The sequence below is a fragment of the Schistocerca cancellata genome, chromosome 7 (genome assembly GCF_023864275.1).
Source record: "Schistocerca cancellata isolate TAMUIC-IGC-003103 chromosome 7, iqSchCanc2.1, whole genome shotgun sequence".
In the NCBI taxonomy this organism is placed as follows: Eukaryota; Metazoa; Arthropoda; class Insecta; order Orthoptera; family Acrididae; genus Schistocerca; species Schistocerca cancellata.
In genome coordinates, this window is record NC_064632.1 from 128727037 (window position 1) to 128749707 (window position 22671).

Genomic DNA, 22671 nt, shown 5'->3' on the forward strand with positions numbered 1-22671 from the left:
TACAAAGACTGTGGTTATTTTGTAGAATAGAAGGCTGTGTGGTGCTGGAGTGGGAACAGGAAAGGATATAGGTGGATGAAGGATGGTGACTAATGAAGGTTGAGACCAGCAAGGTTGCAGGAACATGGGATATATTACAGGTAGAGCTCCCACTCGCGCAATTTAGAAAAGATGATGTTAATAGGAAGGATCCTGTGAAGCAGTCACTAAAGTGAAGAATGTTTTGTTGGGCAGCATGCTCAACAACTGGGTTGTTGCTTGCCATGCCCAAGTAGAATGCAGCACAGTGATTGGAGCTTAGCTTGTAGATCACATGGTTGTTTTCATAGGTAGCCCTTTCTTTGATGGGATAGGTGATGCTTGTGATCAGACTGGAGTAGGTGGTGGTGGGAGGATGTGTAGGACAGGCTACACATCTAGATCTAATACTGCCTCCTACTTCTTCCCCCTCTCACCTGTATCACTGATTCAGTTTCTACAATGTGCTGAAATGTAACCAGTTTCTTCTGAAAACCAATACAGTAAATGTAGTTGCCCTCATTCATGAGTTCCAGCCAATAACAATTAAAATAAAACTACTATTAATGAAGGACATCAGTCCCCAGCTCCCTACACCTACCACCAAATCAAAATTTAAATCAGTGCTATTTTTTTATAAACTAACCCTAGGAACATGATTAAATAACAGTATATATAAGGCATGGTCCCACTAGTAAATACTCATCTCTGATGGAGACCCCTTCCTGCAGTGGCCGGAATTTAGCCTATTCACCATCATGACACTGTGGTCATATACCCAGAAATGTTCAATAGAAGGTGATGCTGGCCCCGGAAGCCTATGCTCAAAAATAAAAACTTATTTCATTAACAGTGATAATGTGAGTGAACAAAATTAGTCTTGATACAGTGTAACTCACACATGGAAACATCTGAAAATGCCATTTTCTGGTCTGTGTGTCTTGTAAATTGTTCACAGAAGCCTAGAATACGATTTACTCCCATGAAGAAAGTTGCCTTTGAATAATCTGGATTCACTGAGAAGATCACCAATAATGATGTGGTGATTTTATGACATTCATAGGCATTGTGAGAACAGGAATTGACATGTAAAACCTGTCACTCCTTTCATCACCATGTACACTTGAATGCCCTATGACATCAACACCACAGTTCTCTTGAACTGGGGAGTTTTCCAGATTGTGTGATATTTCGGACACTGATATGCTACCATCTTCAGGCAGTACCAATGACCAAATATTTTCCTGTAACTACTGGCCTGTACATCTACTCTCTCCTGCAGTTGTGGGCACAATCCTTGGGCACTAACGCATTTGAAACACTACTCTGGCAGGGAAGCATGTCTTGGTGGCGGGCATGATGCGAAATTATCTTCCCCACTTGCTGACACTGACATGTGCATTGCGTAAGCTCAAAGCTGACTTCTTTATGTAACTATCAAATGGTCTACTTATTTATAAGCCCACAGTGTAGCCCAATCCAAGCCAATTTCTTTTTACCACATTCCTAAAATGTAAATAACTGTTTTAACACCTTTGTTCCATTATAATTCATGCTTTGATTTTTGGAGACTCTGTCTTCAACAACTGACTTTGATGGTTATTGTTTATCCATGTGGTGCTTGCCCAGTGGCTTGCCCAGCGTTCTTGTACACTGCAGACTATCTCGCATTTACACATTTTCTAATACTAGAACAGACTGCATTAGACTCCCAGTCCTGTGTTGCTCCATTTCACAGAACCCACAAAAGCTTTGATATTGGGTGACTGGTGGACATGATATTGTGTTTCCAGAGAATTCTTTGAATTTTAGGTGAAGTGTTTCTGACAAAAGGGACAAACAGTTGCACAATAGGTTTTTCTTCTTCCTCTCCTGGATCCCGTGTCATTGGCTCCTTTGCACATTTGATTTACAGCTCTTGTCAAAGTTTTTCCTATCTATAGTTGTTTAGCTCTGTTGGTAGACTGTTTTCCCTGTAGATTTCACAGCCCTTCTGTGCAATTGTGCTTAGGACACATTTACTTTGTGAGGGCAGATGACATCTGGAGAACGTGTTGGCTTTTGTTGAATGTTTTGTTTTAGTGTCATCTGGTCTTCACTTAATAAGCCACCATCTTGGTTGCAGTTTCAGAGGTAGCAAATGGTCTTGCTGGTAATCTCATCCACGTGGGTATATGAAAGGTGTATCGTGCATGTATTGGAAAAGCCTAGAAAGCTTGCATGGCACTAACTCAAGGAATTCCTCATCAAACATGTATTAAATGCATTGGCTGCTATTGATGATGGTTGGGTATTTCATTAATCTGTTCATAATAATTTCTATGAAATGGAAAGTGGGTTAGCCTCATGATGAATTCAGAGTTGTCATTGACGGCCCAAAGTTCTTTCCAAAGATCCACTTAGAGGTTCTGTCAAAACAAACCCATGGTAAATATTGCCGTGAGCTCTATGTCGTGCTGAGTCAGTGGTTTTGAGGCAGCTAGAGAAAATGCACTAAATAGTTGTGCTTAATTTTTAGCCAAGAATTAATTGTGGCTTTAGTTTTGCAAGCCCATTCTTTGCTCTCCCTACATTATGCACAATGGAATGAAGTGGAATATCTTCTTTATGGACTTATGATAGTTGTGTAGAAGAGGCAGCTGCTCATGCATATTGATGTAAAATTCCTGGGCAGATGCCCAAAATTCATAAATGCTCAGGCATTTATGCATTTTAAAGATCAATCGATAATCAGTACTTATAAAAAATTTTAAATTGATATTTTGATTTGGAATAGGTGTTTTGCAACACTGTTTCTGCACTGGTTGGATAACCATGTTGAAAAAGCTGCTTGAGAGTTCAGAAGAGTTATTAGGGGAAATAAATTGGACAATAAATAAAAGTAAACTTTTTAATGACATAAATTCATGGGGCAGTACATAATAAAAAAAAGAAAACTAAAGTTTAAAAGTAATTCTTGAAATAAAGCATAATTTATATTAAGTAGGTAGCCTGTAGTAGTACTTTTACTTATACTACTGCAAAAACATTGGAGGAAAAAATAATTTATCTGTAATGATTTTAATTAGGAATGAGTCGTGCGCTGATTCCGATTCCACAAGTCCAAAAATTGCCAGTTCTGTAGGAATTGGCTAGTATCGGAATCAAATGATTCTAGCATCTTTGGGATCAATTCTTTGTTATTAAATAATTTCTATGTTGATGTTCTCATTTTATCGTCATCGCAGGGCAGTTATACAAAAGTATATAAAGGAGCAGAATAGAAAACTAGATCTGTCTCAAATGTCACTACATATGACAATAAAACACTCTTTTTTTTTTCACTGGAAACAATTTAACATTTAAGAATATATTTATTATCAAGAAACATATGCCAGTTGTTTAATACATTCAGGAATGATTTTGCTATCAATAACCATTCTTCAGTAATATTCAGAGTGTTTACAAGGATTATAAAGTGTGTTACATTACAAAGCGATGACTTAAGGACTACACAGCTGTGTAGGGGGGGGGGGGGGGGTGGGAGAACTGGTAAAAATAAAAAGAACAATATAAATGCTGAGCAACGATCAGTAACACGAGTCCTTTCTTCGTACAGCAAGTAATAAAGCAATGAATGACATATGTGTGTTTAAATGTAAACATTTACTAACTCCTGATATTGGGAGTATCATGTCATCCCTTATTTTGATTGGTAAATTATACATTCTAGCAGTAAAATTTTAAAAAGTATTTTTGTTGTAAATGCTTGGATTTTTGACATTCAAACTGCTTTGGGCAAATACCCATTTATAAATGTCCTGCCTACTGGGCACTAGGCCAGCCCACATTAGTACCCATGAGTTATATATTTTCATAGTATTGTCATTGGAAGTATTCCAGACAAGTAAAGTGATCTTCCTCTTTGGTCGTTAAGCACTGCAGGAACAGTTTGTGTATTTTCTGCTCGTATTCTTGTAGTGGTAACAGGACTGTTGGATTCTCTTTGTCTGCTGGGAGGATGATTGTCTCGAAGGCATAGAAGCACTTTCCTCTCCACCTTGGAAACTGTTTTGTGCAGTATTGTTTCTCCCGTGTCATGTGGAAGAGTGAGGGCAATTATAAGTTTTCCTTCACTCATTATGGCAGGCTTGCCTGTTTCCACACAACTCATGGTGAGTATCACCAGCACTGTATTCTTTCATATTGAGAAATATTACTTACCAGATTTTACAGTGAGACAGTTGTTTAATTACAGACTTAAGCAATCAAATTGTAGGTTAATGTCATTGACAAAGAGCATTCCTGACAGTCATTGCATTGGGTTATCTGATATAATTGCTGTGGCAGTTAATCTTAACAGCAAGGTTCCGCTTAACATTTTGTAAGTCTTTAGTAACTTTCTCATGTGAGTCACATAATCTGCTCTTTTCTATCTCATCCTGTACCTCTCTATTGTATCGCTATAATACATCACTGCAACCAGTTTTGAACCTGACAATCACTGGGACTGTGTAGCGCTGTTGAAACCAAATTTTCATTAAATGACCCTCTGTTCCTGTAGTATTTTTACACAGTCTCTTTATGGTCAAGAAGTACTATATAAGCCAGTCGAAGTGCCTTTGAGAGAGAGAGAGAGAGAGAGAGAGAGAGAGAGAGAGAGAGAGAGAGAGAGATTGATTTCTAGGAGAACAGATGTAACTACAATTGTGATAACTAATGCATTCAGGCCCATATATCATAATTATCCAAGAAAATACAGCTTCACTGCCAAATTTCTGTTGCAGAATTTGTTGATTATCACAGTAAACTGTCTTTATCAAAATCTGAAGTTAATGTTCTGGTAACATTCTTGTCACTGATTATCATTGTGATTATTACACACTGGGTGGGGCAGCACAGTTATTACCACCCTGGGCTCACATTCAGCAGGACGGCTGTTCAAAACCCCTCTGGCCATCCTGATTTAGGTTTTCCATGATTTCCCTAAATTGCTCAAGGCAAAGGTGGGGGTGGATCCTTCAAAAGGGCACAGCTGCTTTCCTTCTCTATCCTTCACTAAGCCGAGCCTGTGGTCCCTCTCTAATGGGCTCGTTATTGATGAGGCATTAAACACTAATCACATTAATCTCCTCCTCCATGTTTATTACAACTTAATGCTGATGAACACTGAGAAGTGAGTGTTACAGTTGTATTTGTGTATGTTGATTTCATTGCATGAGATGCAGAGCTTTGGAAATAATTTGTGATAAGGCTGGAAACTTGTAGTGGCTTTAATTTGGCTTATGTTACAGAGAAGTTGTGGGATTTTTTTCAATTAGATTCTGAGATTGTATGTTTTTGAAATGTGTTTTAATATCTGACTGACACTGTACTTATATTTATGCAGGCAATTGCAGCTGAAACTGAGACACTAGGAGGAGAAGTGATCGCTGAGCTGGGGGAGCAGAGGGAGAGTTTGTTGAGAAGTAAGAGGAGGCTGGCAGAAACAGATGATGAACTGACACGGTCTAGATCATTAATGCACAAAATAGCATGTCATGCTATAAAAAATAAGGCAATTCTTATCATACTGATTGTGCTTGAAGTTGCCATTCTTTCTAGTATTGTATATATGAAATGGTTTAGGAAGTAGTTCCTGATCATTTGGTCTCTGCCACCAAAAATGTGAATGCAGTTTTGTATAAGATTTTGATATGAATAATAATAATTTTTTTTTCCATTTTCATGCAGTTGTCATGTATTGTATTTGTATAAATAAGTGAAACCCATAAGTTTCGCTACTTTTATTTTTAATAAGCTCAGTGAAGCAATGGAACTGTGAGATATTGAAGTAAAAATTATTTATTTAAAAGTACTCTCTCTCGTCATGTACATTATTGTTCCAGACCTATTTTGTATGGTGAATTGTGTTAGGTAAAATATCGATTTCGTATGTACATATTACTAACTTTTCCTTTGACTGCTGCTGAGTGGCATCTCTATTAACTATTGTGCTTGTATATTAATTCTTCTGTTCAATATATGTGTATGGAAAGTAGAATTGATAATCACACTCTTATTATGGATAACTGCAAACAAGCTTATTTCATTCAGAAAATGAAATTAAATATTAAGTAACCGGAATCTGACAGGACCAGGAACGACTTGAGAAACTGTAGAACTGGCTGACTGAGCAAGGCCATTGTCAGGGAAAATTTTGAGTGTAACAGGTAACAGCTGCGAAATAGACAACAAAGATGGCATGGGAGAATTACAAGTCCAGTGAATAATCATAGAGAGTAAACCTAAGTATAGTGAATCCTATGATTAAGACAACAATGTGTAGTGATAGTGATAACATGAGCACAGTGGAATCGGGACTGAAGAGTGACCTGCTGCACTGCTAGGTTTACATGGTGACCATTGGCGCTGATAGGCCGCTGACACGGGTGTTGCCCTGGAGCCAGCACTTTTGGTGGCAGCACCAGTGCCCGCATGTGTAGCAGTTCTGTCTTGTGGCTGTCATTGCAGGCCATGTCTTCCAGCTGCCTTCAAACTCACTGGACTGGGATACCAGACCCCTCCCCCCCAAAATGGGCACATATGGCTGGAAGCGCAGTGGATGATTCTTTGGAAAACAATGGTGGCATGGCTGGTGGGATGAACTTGTGGCATCTGGCAATGCACTGGGCATGGTGGCATGAATGAGGATGGTGATGAGGCCAAAGCTGCAGCAAGACCTCTACCTCCATGTCCACACCCATGGGAACCACTGCTGATGATCTGGAGTGCAAGTTATAACTGTGTGGGTGTAGAATCAGCATAGGTGGCTATTCCTGGTCTGATTGAACCACTAAGAGTGGTCTGCAGGGCTATGGTTGCACAGACAGGAGGTACTGTATGTGCTCAGAAACATTGTGAGTGCAGCTGTGGTGGTGGTGGTGGTGGTGGTGGTGGTGGTGGTGGTGGTGGTGGTGCTCACTGGTTTTAATGTATGGTGTTTAAATGTCTGCACCATACACTGTGATTTGCCATTGGAGGATGGGTGAAATGGCAGACTAGACAGGTGTTTGATGCTGTTTGAGATCCAGAATTGTTCAAACGCATCATCGGGAATTGGGGCCCATTGTCTGATATAATGATTTGGGAAAGCCCTTTGATGGCTAGAATCTAGAAGAGTGCATTAAATATGAGTAGTCGGGGTAAGTGACCATGACAGTGAGCCACATAGAGTCCAAAAAGGGGCCAACAAAATCCAAATGAATGTGGTCCTATGGACAGTAGGGGAATGAAACAGATGGCAAAAACCTGGGGCGGAGCAACCTACTGTAAGGCTCACCATGGTCTCCACACCTTAATTCAGTTCTGTTGGCATGTTGCCTCATGAGGGCTTTCATCTGTGACATATTCCAGAGCACACAGTAGAGGAGTCGCAAAACTAGAGGGTGCAGGGTAGGCAGGATGAAGGTACTGAGTATCTGCCTCTGCGCTGAGTGGCAGACATTGGTGGCAACTGACAAACTGTAGGGAAGGTAAACCCAGGTCCGGAGTTCTGCATTGCCATACTTTGAAAAGTAACTGGGCCAGCCAAGGAACACTTAGCGAACGACACACTGTAAGATAGGAGTGCAGCTATTTGAGTAGCTGTATGGGAAACCGATCTAAGGTGTGCCGCTGTTCCATGACAATGTGGAAACACGAGATTTCCTGTTGCTCAAAGTCCCCACAGGTAGACAAGAGAGAGTATCCACATTTGCATGGTGTGCCATGGGCTCGTATTTAATGGTATAATTGTTGGAGCTGAGAAAAAGCACCAAGTGCTGGACCCATTGTGCTGTCTGCTGTGGAAAGCAGGAGTGCAGCCCAAAGAGTGACACCAGTGGGTTGGGGCCTGTAATGAGTCTTAAACTTGCTCCAGAACAGGTAAACACAGAACTTTTTAATGGAAAAGATCATCATTGAAGCTTCCTTTTCTATCTGTGAGTAATTCTTGTGAGTGGGTGTTAGCATCTTTGATGCAGAGGCAATTGGTTGCTCAGCACTGCAATAATGCAACGAGAAGCATCTGCAGCCAAAACCAGAGGATATTGAAGGGGAAAAGGGCATAAGGCAGTGCTCTGAGTACAGACACACTTCAGCTGCCTGAAAGCATGCTCACAGACAGCTGTCTACCTGTACTGAAAGTGCTCCTTCCACAGCTGGTTGAGTGCATGCATAATATGGATCACATGGAGGAGGAACATCGAATAATTATTCAATGTTCCTGGAAAAAGCCTGCAGCTCCTGTAAGTTTTGGGAGTGGATTAGAATGTCGGTAGCTGCAGTATTGTGGTCCGTGGACTGGATCTCTTCTTTGTTGAGCAAGTATCTGTGGTATTCGACTTCAAAAAAACTGGCACTTGTGTAAGTGGCACTTAATTCTGTGCCACACACTGTAGTAAAGAGGGTACACAGTGATGGACATGTTCAACTGTTTCAGGTATCTGTGGAAAATTGCTGCAGAGGGAGAGATTCCAAATGGCAAGCACATGTATTAGTGTAAGCTGAAGGAAATATTAGTGACCATGATGTGTTGCGACTCCTCATCCAGAGGAATCTGTAATATTTATCAGCAAGATCTATCGTAGAAAAAAAATTCCTCTGACAAGCTTCATGAGGTAGTCCTCTGAACGTTGCATCAGGTAGGTTTCCACTTGCGCCTGGGTATTGATTGTTGAAAATTGTCAACTAGCAGAAGGGAGCCATTGGCTGTCTTGACCACTACCAGGAGTGTGGCCAAACTGGTTTCAACAGCTTCAATCGCCTCTAGTGGAGGCAATCAGGTTCTTGATTACCGGTGGTCCATAAGGAGACAGGGATCGGTTGTGTCCAGCAGAAATGGGGCACCATGTCTGGATGTAAGAAGATACAAGCCTGGAAATCTGTAGCGTACAGCAGGCCAGGTTTTGATAGAGTTACAAAGACAGCACAGAAGTCGTTGAGTTCCTGAAGGGAACCACATCCGTGACGACCTGATGCTCATCAATGATGGTGAATCCAGACAGCATTAGCAACCATGTGAACTTGTTGTAGGCAGTTTTAATTGTGAATTGACCTCTGAGGGGAATCAGACTGTCCCCAAACAGCAGCCCCTGTGTCTGTCTGGAAACAGATGTCCCAGTCCGCAGTTGTGAGGTTGATAAAAGACTTGGTAGTGGATCACCCTGGGGAACAGTCACCTGAAGTTCATGCACTGCCTCTTGATGCACGTGGGAATGGAGTCTGATTGTCCCGATGGTTTATGGCATACAGTTCAGAGAAATCCATACCTCCCACAACAAGTGCAATGATCTGGATGACTCGCACATGGGTGTGCTGTGAGTAGTCAGTACTGAAGAAAAGACTCCACTTCCGACACTGATGGGGCTTGACCAACTATTCAGAGGCCATTGCTAGATCAGAAATCGACAAATCACAATACTGCCATCTGTAATGTTGGTTACGAGAGTTCCGCACCTCTGGCATGTAATATGGTGACTGAGCTGTCATTGCTTGTGGCTGAGCCATGAGCTGTGCCAATTTGAAAGAGTACCTGATTTTCAAATCTCATCCAAGTATGGTTTTCCATCTTGAGAGCAGCAGTGCATACTTCTGGATCAAGAGCCAACTGGACTACCAAGTCTTTAATCAAGGTGTCTGCGTAACAGGTTTTGCAAGCTGAGTTTGCACAAGTGAAGTTGCAATGGCAATTCAAACCCTGCAGATCAGTCACCCGTGAATGAGACAACTGGCCCAACTACTTGTGATACTGCTGAAACACTTGTTGAAATGTGACCACATTCAATCATTGTGAATAATTATTCAAAGCAACTAGCACATCTCCATGAATGTGAGTTACAACAGATTTTAGAGGGGAGCCAACTTCTTCATTAAGAAAAACATCTCCAGGAAAGCCCAAGAAAGGAAGAGCAACCATTGTAAAGTGTCTTCAGAGACCCAAAAGGCAGTGAAGTGCTTTTTTAGCTGCTGTAAATGTGTGTCCCCAATTCTGTTTGGCATCATTAAAATGCAGAAACGTGGGTGGGCTTCTGTCTGCCTGGAAAGTGACCACTCCCTGTATGGGGTGGGTACCCTGAGACTGCAGTTGGTCTTTCAAAAGCTGAATTCGTTGCTGAAATTGTTGCATTTACTGTTGGAACTGTTTTTACAGTTGCTGCTGCAAGAGCAGCTCGTGCTGTTGCGCAAGCTTTACATACACAGGACACTGCTAATGTTTTACCTCGGTGCAATATATAGTGAGCGGATTCAACAAGATTATGGACGACTTGAGAAGTCATAGAGCTGGCCACTTGGCCAAGACCATCAATGGCAAAATTGCTGACTGAAGATACAGTAACAAGTCCAGTGCTTAATCAAAGAGTGAAAACCTAAGGGGTTGCAAATCCTATGACCAAGACAATGATGTGAAGTGACATCAATATCAGACTGCAGAGCAATGATGACTGAAGAGTGAGCTGCTGCCCTACTAGCTGTAAATGGCGACTGCGAGTGCTGGTACGGCGGCAAGATGGGCATGGCCCCGCAGTTGTAGCAGTGCTGTGTTTGCTATGATTGAGGTCAATGCCTTCAGGAAATCTTTAAGCTCCCCAAAAATATGTTCAACTGCTCTTTCAATCATGGTGTTTGTGTTGCCTGCTGATGGAAAAAAACATCTAGATTCAGGTTTTCTGCAGTTTCCCTAAATCACCATGAATGCCGAGATCCTTCATTTGAAAAGCCACAGCCACTTTGTACCTATCTTTCTCCAGTCCCAGCTTGTAATCTCTAATGATAATTGTTGATGTAGCAATAAAAAAGTCTTATTTTCCTTCTTTCCATTCTCTTGTGATGCTAGGCACAGCAGCTCCCATTCATTCTTACAGCAGAGTTATGGCCCCAGGTTTTTGATGCTGATGCAGGATATTCTTTACAAATCACCATAAAAATAAGTAACCTGACAGTTGTGGTGGCCAGTGCAATACTACTTGACTGTCAGCCACGAAACATCCGTTCTGTCACTAGGAGGGTGTGGTATCCACTTGCACATAAAAATATAGTGGTATGATTCACAAATACAAGAAATTTCAGTTTCCCATGTGGCAACTTTTCTTCATCTACACCTATACTGCGCAAGCCACTTGACAGTTTAGCAGAGGCTACTTATGGTACTACTATCTTCCTGCTCCCACCCCTTCCCTTCTCTTCCTTGTTCCATTTGTGAATGGCATTTGGGAAGGATGATTGTTAGTAAACCTCCCTTGTAGTGTCTGTAACTGGAGTGCTCTTGCACTGGCTAAATGATTTCAGGATGAACTCTCTCTCTCTCTCTCTCTCTCTTTCTCTCTCTCTCTCTCTCTCTCTCTCTCTCTCTCTCTCTCTCTTTCTCTCTGTCTCTGTCTGTCTGTCTGCCCCCCCCCCCCCCGCCCCCTCTATTAATCCAGTCTGTTAACGGGTCCGGGTAGATGAGTGGTGCTCTAGAATTAGCCAAACAAGTGCTTTTGTAAACCACTTCTTTTGTGGCTGAATTACATTTCCTTTAAGTTCTTCCAGTGAATCTCAGCCTTGCATCTGCTTCTACTAAGATTTGTTTTAGGTTTGTTTTATACTGTCATTCCACTTTACATCACTCCTGAAGATTCCCCTTAGGTATTTCACGGTAGGTGCTGTTTATAGTGACTTCTTGCCAAATCATACAGCAGTGAATTTTTTTGCATATTTAAGCACAGTTTGTTACATTTACTTAAATTTAGGGTAAACTGCCAGTCCCCGCACCATTCATGCATCCTCTGCAGGTATCCTGCAATTTGTTAAATTCTTCTGGTGTTGCCACCTCCTTATAGACTACTGTATTATCTACAAACAGCCTTCTGGAACTTCCGGTGTTATCAAATGGCTCTGAGCACTATGGGACTTGACTTCTGAGGTCATCATATATATATCTAAAAAGAAAGATGATGAGACTTACCAAACAAAAGCGCTGGCATGTCAATAGACACGCAAACAAACACAAACATACACACAAAATTCAAGCTTTCGCAACCAACGGTTGCCTCATCAAGAAAGAGGGAAGGAGAGGGAAAGACGAAAGGATGTGGGTTTTAAGGGAGAGGGTAAGGAGTCATTCCAGTCCCAGGAGCGGAAAGACTTACCTTAGGAGGGAAAAAGGACGGGTATACACTCGCGCACACACACACATATCCATCCACACACATACAGACACAAGCAGACATATTTAAAGACAAAGAGTTTGGGCAGAGATGTCAGTCGAGGCAGAAGCCAGAATTTCCTCTCCAACCTCAACTCCTTTGGTTCTATCAGATTCACCCGGTCCTACTCCAAATCCCATGCCACCTTCCTTGACGTTGACCTCCACCTGTCCAATGGCCAGCTTCACACGTCCGTCCACATCAAACCCACCAACAAGCAACAGTACCTCCATTATGACAGCTGCCACACATTCCACATCAAACGGTCCCTTCCCTACAGCCTAGGTCTTCGTGGCAAACTAATCTGCTCCAGTGCGGAATCCTTGAACCATTACACCAACAACCTGAAAACAGCTTTTGCATCCCGCAACTACGCTCCCGACCAGGTACAGAAGCAAATAACCAGAGCCACTTCCTCATCTCCTCAAACCCGGAACCTCCCACAGAAGAACCCCAAAAGTGCCCCACTTGTGACAGGATACTTTCCAGGACTGGATCAGACTCTGAATGTGGCTCTCCAGCAGGGATACGACTTCCTCAAATCCTGCCCTGAAATGAGATCCATCCTTCGTGAAATCCTCCCCACTCCACCAAGAGTGTCTTTCTGCTGTCCACCTAACCTTTGTAACCTCTTAGTTCATCCCTATGAAATCCCCAAACCACCTTCCCTACCCTCTGGATCCTACCCTTGCAACCGCCCCCGGTGTAAAACGTGTCCCATGCATCCTCCCACCACCACCTACTCCAGTCCTGTAACTCGGAAGGTGTACACGATCAAAGGCAGAGCCACGTGTGAAAGCACCCACGTGATTTACCAACTGACCTGCCTACACTGTAGCCTTCTATGTGGGAATGACCAGCAACAAACTGTCCATTCGCATGAATGGACATAGGCAGACAGTGTTTGTTGGTAATGAGGATCACCCTGTGGCTAAACATGCCTTGGTGCACGGCCAGCACATCTTGGCGCAGTGTTACACCGTCCGGGTTATCTGGATACTTCCCACTAACACCAACCTGTCAGAACTCCGGAGATGGGAACTTGCCCTTCAGCATATCCTCTCTTCTCGCTATCCGCCAGGCCTCAATCTCCGCTAATTTCTAATTTCAATTTGCCGCCGCTCATACCTCACCTGTCTTTCAACAACATCTTTGCCTCTGTACTTCCGCCTCGACTGACATCTCCGCCCAAACTCTTTGCCTTTACAAATGTCTGCTTGTGTCTGTGTATATGCGAATGGATATATCTGTGTGTGTGTGTGTGTGTGTGTGTGTGTGTGTGTGTGTGTGTGTCGCGCGCGCGAATGTATACCTGTCCTTTTTTCCCCCTAAGGTAAGTCTTTCCGCTCCCGGGATTGGAATGACTCCTTACCCTCTCCCTTAAAACCCAAATCCTTTCGTCTTTTCCTCTCCTTCCCTCTTTCCTGATGAGGCAACCGTTGGTTGCGAAAGTTTGAATTTTGTGTGTATGTTTGTGTTCGTTTGTGTGTCTGTCGACCTGCCAGCACTTTCATTTGGTAAGTCACATCATCTTTGTTTTTAGGTATATATATATATACTTTTAGGTATACATCGCTGTCTACCAACCCAAGTTCACCGCAGGATCAACTTAACCAACACTTTTTCGCCTTTTTTCATACCAGATCTCCAATTGCTTTCTAGTTCACCTTTATCTCTCCCCATATATTTCTATCTTTCTTTTTCATTTCAACCTCATGTTAAACTTTCCACCTTCTAATACCATGTCACCCTCACAACGACCCCATTAAGTTTTATTTACATTCCCTCCGCAAACATGCCTTCACCCTAGCCAGATTACGCTCACATATTTTATTTTCTCAGGCTTGTCTGACATTTGGCATTACCCCCAAAGGCCTCACATTTAAAGTTCCCATCTCTGGCTGCAACCCTTCTTTCCATCAGTCCCTATACCAGTTCCAAACTGAACAATCCATTGCCCTCACCCACCTAATCCTTCACCTACACATCAACTCAGCCAATGAACACACCCGTCAACTCCTATCCTTAATAAAAGTCCTCAATCTTTCCTCTCCCACATCCACACCGGCTATTCAGAGCATCCTCCTACAGGCCAAACGCCAATTAGAACAGCATGCCACCCTTCACCTCAAAAAACTATCCAATCTCCTGGTTTCCCACCTCCAGAAAGGCAACTCACTCACCCTTCACAACCTTTCCAGCAAACCTCAACCACCTCTCATTGCACACAAACCCAGTCTCTCCCATCTACTCAATCTCCCACTTCCAGCTCCACTCCCTCCAAAACCTCAAAATTCCGATCAACACAATCTGGCACCACAACACCCTAATTCAGTAGTTAACCTTTCCTCCAAACCTCTCTCCCAATCTGAAACCTCTGTCCTATCCAAAGGCCTCACCTTCAGCCCCACTCCCAGATTCAACCAAACAGCCCTCGTCAAAGATTTACTGTCCTACACTCGTACTCTCTGCTGGAAGTATCACTTTGCCACGAAGAAAAATGATCCTAATCCTACCCCTAATGATCCAACTCCCCAAGACACTATCCAAATTGAACCCTGCCTGGAACAGTTCCGTCCTCCGTCACAGCGGGACCCACCCCCTCTTCCTCAAAATCACCCTCTCCAAACCTTCCAGGAATTTCTGACTTCCAGCCTTGCCTCGCAATCCTTCTTAAAAAACCTTAATCCTACTCCCAACATCACCACTGCTGAAGCCCAGGCTATCCGTGATCTGAAGGCTGACCGGTCCATCGTCATTCTTCCGGCGGACAAGGGTTCCACGACCGTGGTACTTGATCGTCGGGAGTATGTGGCTGAGGGACTGCGTCAGCTTTCAGACAACACCACATACAAAGTTTGCCAAGGTAATCCCATTCCTGATGTCCAGGCAGAGCTTCAAGGAATCCTCAGAACCTTAGGCCCCCTACAAGACCTTTCACCTGACTCCATCAACCTCCTGACCCCACCGACACCCCGCACCCCTACCTTCTACCTAAAATTCACAAACCCAATCATCCCGGCCGCCCCATTGTAGCTGGTTACCAAGCCCCCACAGAACGTATCTCTGCCTACGTAGATCAACACCTTCAACCCATTACATGCAGTCTCCCATCCTTCATCAAAGACACCAACCACTTTCTGGAACGCCTGGAATCCTTACCCAATCCGTTACCCCCAGAAACCATCCTTGTAACCATTGATGCCACTTCCTTATACACAAATATCCCACATGTCCAGGGCCTCGCTGCGATGGAGCACTTCCTTTCACGCCGATCACCTGCCACCCTACCTAAAACCTCTTTCCTCATTACCTTAGCCAGCTTCATCCTGACCCACAACTTCTTCACTTTTGAAAACCAGACATACCAACAATTAAAGGGAACAGCCATGGGTACCAGGATGGCCCCCTCGTACGCCAACCTATTCATGGGTCGCTTAGAGGAAGCCTTCTTGGTTACTCAGGCCTGCCAACCCAAAGTTTGGTACAGATTTATTGATGACATCTTCATGAACTGGACTCACAGTGAAGAAGAACTCCAGAATTTCCTCTCCAACCTCAACTCCTTTGGTTCCATCAGATTCACCTGGTCCTACTCCAAATCCCATGCCACTTTCCTTGATGTTGACCTTCACCTGTCCAATGGCCAGCTTCACACGTCCGTCCACATCAAACCCACCAACAAGCAACAGTACCTCCATTACGACAGCTGCCACCCATTCCACATCAAACGGTCCCTTCCCTACAGCCTAGGTCTTCGTGGCAAACGAATCTGCTCCAGTCCGGAATCCCTGAAGCATGACAACAGCTTTCGCATCCCGCAACTACCCTCCCGACCTGGTACAGAAGCAAATAACCAGAGCCACTTCCTCATCCTCTCAAACCCAGAACCTCCCACAGAAGAACCACAAAAGTGCCCCACTTGTGACAGGATACTTTCCGGGACTGGATCAGATTCTGAATGTGGCTCTCCAGCAGGGATACGACTTCCTCAAATCCTGCCCTGAAATGAGATCCATCCTTCATGAAATCCTCCCCACTCCACCAAGAGTGTCTTTCCGCCGTCCACCTAACCTTCGTAACCTCTTAGTTCATCCCTATGAAATCCCCAAACCACCTTCCCTACCCTCTGGCTCCTACCCTTGTAACCGCCCCCGGTGTATAACCTGTCCCATGCACCCTCCCACCACCACCTACTCCAGTCCTGTAACTCGGAAGGTGTACACGATCAAAGGCAGAGCCACGTGTGAAAGCACCCACGTGATTTACCAACTGACCTGCCTACACTGTAGCCTTCTATGTGGGAATGACCAGCAACAAACTGTCCATTCGCATGAATGGACATAGGCAGACAGTGTTTGTTGGTAATGAGGATCACCCTGTGGCTAAACATGCCTTGGTGCACGACCAGCACATCTTGGCGCAGTGTTACACCGTCCGGGTTATCTGGATACTTCCTACTAACACCAACCTATCCGAACTCCGGAGATGGGAACTTGCTCTTCAATATATCCTCTCTTCCTGTTATCCACCAGGCCTCAATCTCCGCTAATTTCAAGTTGCCGCCACTCATACCTCACCTGTCATTCAACAACGTCTTTGCCTCTGCACTTCTGCCTCGACTGACATCTCTGCCCAAACTCTGTCTTTAAATATGTCTGCTTGTGTCTGTATATGTGTGGATGGATATGTGTGTGTGTGTGTGTGTGTGTGTGTGTGCGCGCGCGAGTGTAAACCCGTCCTTTTTCCCCCTAAGGTAAGTCTTTCCGCTCCCGGGACTGGAATGACTCCTTACCCTCTCCCTTAAAACCCACATCCTTTCGTCTTTCCCTCTCCTTCCCTCTTTCCTGATGAGGCAACAGTTTGTTGCGAAAGCTTGAATTTTGTGTGTATGTTTGTGTTCGTTTGTGTGTCTGTCGACCTGCCAGCACTTTCATTTGGTAAGTCACATCATCTTTGTTTTTAGGTATATATATATATATATATACCTAAAAGTATATTGCTTCATCAGGAAAGAGGGAAGGAGAGGGAAAGACGAAAGGGTGTGGGTTTTAAGGGAGAGGGTAAGGAGTCATTCCAATCCCAGGAGCGGAAAGACTTACCTTGGGGGGGGGGGGGGGGGGGGGAATGGACACACACACACACACACACACACACACACACACACACACACACACACACACACAAGCAGACATATGATATGAGGCACTGAGAGCACAAGCGGACTAACCCACACTTTTTGTGAATTTGAGGTATTGACATGTTGTGATAACAGTATACGAGTATTATGCAATGCATGTTGATCTGTTTGTTTATCTGAAGGTTTGTCTAATGTAGCAACGTAAACATTGCTGTTGCACTCAACCGCCGATAGATACCGTTGAGAGCAGGGGTGGACTATGCGTCATAGTCCATTTGTGCTCTATGCTCTCCGTCCACTGCCATTGCGCGTGACGCCGGCGAACGAAAGACTTGTGTATTTAGTGTGGAACAACGTATTGGACCAGTGACCACGTGGACGTGTATTTCAGTTGATCAGCATGGCAGCCCCTGCGAAAAGCGTGGAGGAGCAGTTGGAAGGTTAGTTTGTATTGTGTTCCATTCCTTTTTTGCGGATAACATTGTCGATTGTACACTAACGCGTTCATATGCAAACACGTCTAGATGTACCGTATCTCGAATGGTGACTTTGTTCAGAAAATGCAGGTTGTTTTCCATACGAAAACAGAATGACATACAAACAATACTTTATGTATTGCTATTTTGTGTAATCAAGTAACGATCACTTGTAATGTTATGTGTACAACAATGTTTTACCGCCCGCCGAGTTGTGTTGAGCAATTGCTTCGCCTGTGGATACCAATGCACACGTTGACCATTACTGTAGTGTAGTTAATATTACATTGAGGGATGGATATTGTTATTGCAGAGATGTTTGCGTCCGATGGGGACGTGCCGGGAGACGCGAGAGCGAGCACGGCTGCAGCAACAACTGTTCCAGAGGACGTGCCAGAGACGAACGACGATGCCGTGGTATGGAGCCGAGGAAAGAAGCGCCTTAGAAACGAAGATAAATGGCTTCGTAACGTTAGGAAAGAACGGAGAGCTCTAGGTCAAGAGTATGTAAACCGTAAGGGTAACCTTGTACCTCGAAAGGAATTGCGGAAAATCAGCGAGTGTACGTGCTGGTATGAGTGCCACAAACACATCAACGAAGAACAGCAGGAACAAGTGTTCAATGAGTTTTATAATTTAGGCAGCCACGATCTGCAGTCGGCTTTCCTGTTTACCATGATTAAAGTCGTTGATAAAGCACGGTCTTACGTAGGTCAGCAACATTCACGTAGGGAGAAGACGAGATTGTATTACTTGCTCAATTCAAATGGGTCTGAAACGAGGGTGTGCAAAAGATTCTTTCAGAATACTTTAGCCGTATCTGCTGGAAGAATCGATAGGGTACTCAAGAATAAAGGGGAAAAAGCCACCCCTCCTCGTGATGGTAGAGGTAAAGGTGAACCTGGTAATAAAACACCTCGCCACAAAGTTGATGTAGTAAAACGTTTCATAGAAAAATTCCCGGCGTATGAAAGCCATTATGCGTATCATAAAAATAACGGTAGAAAGTATTTAGGACCAGATTTAAATTTATCAGTCATGTATTCACTGTACTGTGCAGAGGAGCAAATGCCCGTTTCTCATTTTATTTTCCGCAAAATTTTTTACGAAAACTTCAATTTGTCATTTCATCCACCAGTGTCCGACTCTTGTCGAACATGTGATGCTTTGCAGGTAAAAATAACAGCTGCCGATAATGATAAGGAGAGGACGGAGTTAATTGCAGAACGTGAATTCCATCAGCAAAAAGCTGAGTATGCACGGGCAGGTTTACATAGTGATACATTGCTTAGCAAATCAGATGGTAACGTTACAGTGATAACATTTGATTTGATGAAAACTTTGCCTACACCGATCATCTCAACTGGAGTTTGCTATTACAAACGTCAGTTGTAATAGCACAATATGCACAATGCACAATGATGATGTATACATGTTTCTGTGGCATGAATCCATTGCGTCGAGAGGGCCACAAGAAATTGGTTCTTGTTTGCTGTACTTCATACGCAATTTTGTCAGGACTGAAAAACTAATTATGTACTCTGATCAGTGCGGAGGCCAGAATAGAAACATAAAGGTTGCTGTACTGTGCCAATACATTGTCAACAGCTCAGAGTTCTCTGTGAAGGAAATAGACCATAAATTTTTAGTTAGCGGACACTCGTACCTGCCCTGTGATCAGGATTTTGGCTTAGTTCAGAAACGAAAAAAGTATTTTCCTAATATTTACCGTCCTAAACACTGGAATGATGTGGTAGTGAGTGCCAGAAAAAGGAATCCATTCAAGGTAATTAATATGAATGCGGAATGTTTCTTTTCAACAAAACAACTCGAAAGAAACATCACGAATCGAAAAATGTCTTCTGGCAATTGTAAAGTACAATGGTTGAACATACAGTGGCTGCGGTATGAAGCAACCAACAGATTCAAAATATTGTATAAATACTCGAACCAAAACCAAGAGCCATTTCAGGAAATTGATGTGGCCAAACGAACATCCACATGCATCAGCAATCTCGAACTGCTTTATCCTAATGGAAATGTAATTACAGAGGCAAAAAAGAAGGATCTGCTAAGTTTGCTTCCGTATGTACCTCCACTTCATCATGATTTCTACAAAACTTTACAAACGTCATCAAATGCTGTAGAAACATTGCCTGTGGATGATTTTGAAATGTAACACAATGTATAACATTACAGAAACCAATGTAAAATGGTACATGTAATGTGTACAATGTATACTAGTAATGAATACTATTGTCACATGCATCAGCCTACTAACGGACCTGTCATTGAGAATGTTCAACTACTTGGAGCGAAAATGGACTAAGCCACAACAAAACTGCTAATATTCTACTATATAGTACTTTTGTAATTTATCTATGTCAAAATATTGTTCAATAAAACCACAGTTACATCATATGCATGTTACAAGGCTGCAATGTATCACAAACATACATTATTTGTGGGCCCGTATTATGAGACCTGTTTCCTCCATATTGACTTCTCCGGGGTTAGTCCGCTTGTGCTCTCAGTGCCTCATATGTCTGGTCTTGAAGTAACCAATTTGTAAGAGTTAGATGTGTCGCTGTGGTGCCAACTGCTGGTCAGATTGCTGTTGCAGATACAGTACAATGCACCAGAGCCCTACACGGAACATGATGGTCTTACCTTTCGATAGTTCCATGTGGCCACCTGGAGTCTGGTCTTCTTGCAATCATACATTCTCATGACCTCCGCTGCTGGCAATCCCCTACATTGACTACATTTCTGCAGAATCGCAGAAAGAATATCCAGCAGATTTTAGGTAAAAACCTATTTTGTTCCCGAGTTCCTATTTGCATAAAAATTTGTACTTACGCGTTTCATGACTATTTACACTTAATAGCGTTAATTCTGCAGGACCTAAAAAAGCCTATTTCGATGTTAGGGCCTATTTCAGCTTTAATGTCCTAAAAAGTGCCTATTTCATCATATAAGACAGTGGCTCCAAGCTTTTCCACACTGCAGCAGATGGAAAAAAATATTTTCTGCCCAGTATTGATATGCGCTCATGCTTGGTATTTGCCTAACACTTTGGTCTTTTTTTTATTTTTTTTATATCGCTATTAATACCAAATACTCTTTATAGGTGTTTTATTATTCATATGTAAAAAATAGATCACGGATCTTTAGGTTAAAATCTATTTTTTTTCCTAAGCTCCAATTTACATATAAGTTGGTACTTATGTGTTTCATGACTAAATAAACTGAATACAGTTAGTTCTATAGGACCTAAAATTGCGTATTTCAACATTGATGCCTAATTTTGCCTATTTCGGCATCAAAATCCTAAAAGTAACTATTTCGTTAATCTGACAGAGTTCTTGTGTTTTTAAAGATTAGAAAAAGAAAGTAAACTTAGGGTTTTACGTCTCGTTGAAGGTGAAGGTCGTTACAGACTGTTTACATTTCCTTTGCTTGCCTTACTACCAACAGCACTCGGCACGGTTGAATGGTTATCCATCCAAGTATGCGCCGAGCGCGACAGTGCTTAACTTCGGTGAACGAATGGGAACCAGTCAGAGATTTGAGTTACGCATTAGAATCGAATGTGGGAGTACTAAATGTTATATTTGAAAATATTTCGTTCATAGGATACTGGCCAGCTGTGTATTTTCGCAAAGAAATGGTTTCATAGGCCTTAAGCTGAGCATGGATTAAAAAATCACAATGTTAATCGTAGGCACCCTCTATAGCTAAATTACTGCTCTTCGTGCATTTTCTCGCTGCTGTCTACAGGCAGTCCTATCAAACTACTCTGTTTTGTGAAAGGTATTATACGTGAATTTTCTGGTTTGAAAAATAATTTGCCAGTAGTGAGATGTTTTCATCTGAAGCACCAGTAGATTCCATTCGCTTGTTCAGAAGGGGTGGCCGTCTGTCAGGTGCCATATGTGCAGCAACGAGTACGGTACTTCCCCTACCGCTCCCATGTACCACAGTGGGGGGGGGACTCAGGTCATTGTTCACTTTTTCCCAGCGAAAACAAATCAGTACATTGTGTAGCGACCGACGTGTTAAGTGTTACTGACATTCTAAGTGCAAAAGAAATTCTAGTTTCTGTGTGAGAATACTACACCATGCCGAAAACAGCTAGTTCAAAGTCTACTCATAAGGCAGTGGCTGCAAGATTTTCCGCATTATACAACAGATGGGAAAATTATTTTCTGCCAAGCATGCAACAAGCAGGTTAGTTGATGTTTTTCTTAGACTTCTTATTTTCCTGTCACTTAGGATTCTTTTTTATCGCTATCCTTTAGTAATACAAAATACTCTTTATATGCAATTCTAAACTGCATTTGCCTTTTCTCTCGTATTAGTTTTCAAGTGTTAAGAAATCTCACTGAACTCAGCATGCAGATGGAATTGCAAATAAAGCTAAAAAAGTTCTGCAGTGATTTGTGGCACCAAACATCCCCTTTCGGAAACTAGAAAACCCTATTTTCAGAGGTTTTCTTGAGAAGTACTGCCATCAGTCTATTCCTGCAAAGTCAACTTTACGTAAGAATTATGTGGATTCATCTTACAATGCTGCATTGCACAGAATCCGAGATGATGTTGGAGAATCTTGTATATGGATTTCTGTGGATGAAACTCGTGACAGTCTTGGCCGTTACATTGCAAACCTGATTATTAGCAAGCTAGATCCAGATGCTCCATCCAGGACTCATTTGATTTACTCAGAACAGCTTGCAAAAACTAACCAACACACAATAGCACAGTTTGTTTATAATGGGCTTAAGGTGCTATACCCAAACGGAGTGGATGAGAATAAGGTGCTTCTGGCAATCACTGATGCTGCTGCATATAT

General features: G+C 42.8%; 1 protein-coding gene across 4 annotated transcripts in view; it reads left to right on the forward strand.

Moving 5' to 3' along the window:
* The window catches only part of LOC126092363 (vesicle transport through interaction with t-SNAREs homolog 1B), a 38489-nt gene that overhangs the window by 10977 nt on the left and 4841 nt on the right, over positions 1-22671 (forward strand). For all 4 annotated transcript variants that reach the window (XM_049907906.1, XM_049907905.1, XM_049907907.1 and 1 more), the window contains one exon: positions 5387-5465. In XM_049907906.1, the coding sequence (XP_049763863.1) occupies positions 5387-5465 (79 nt within the window). The remainder of the gene's footprint in view (positions 1-5386; positions 5466-22671) is intronic.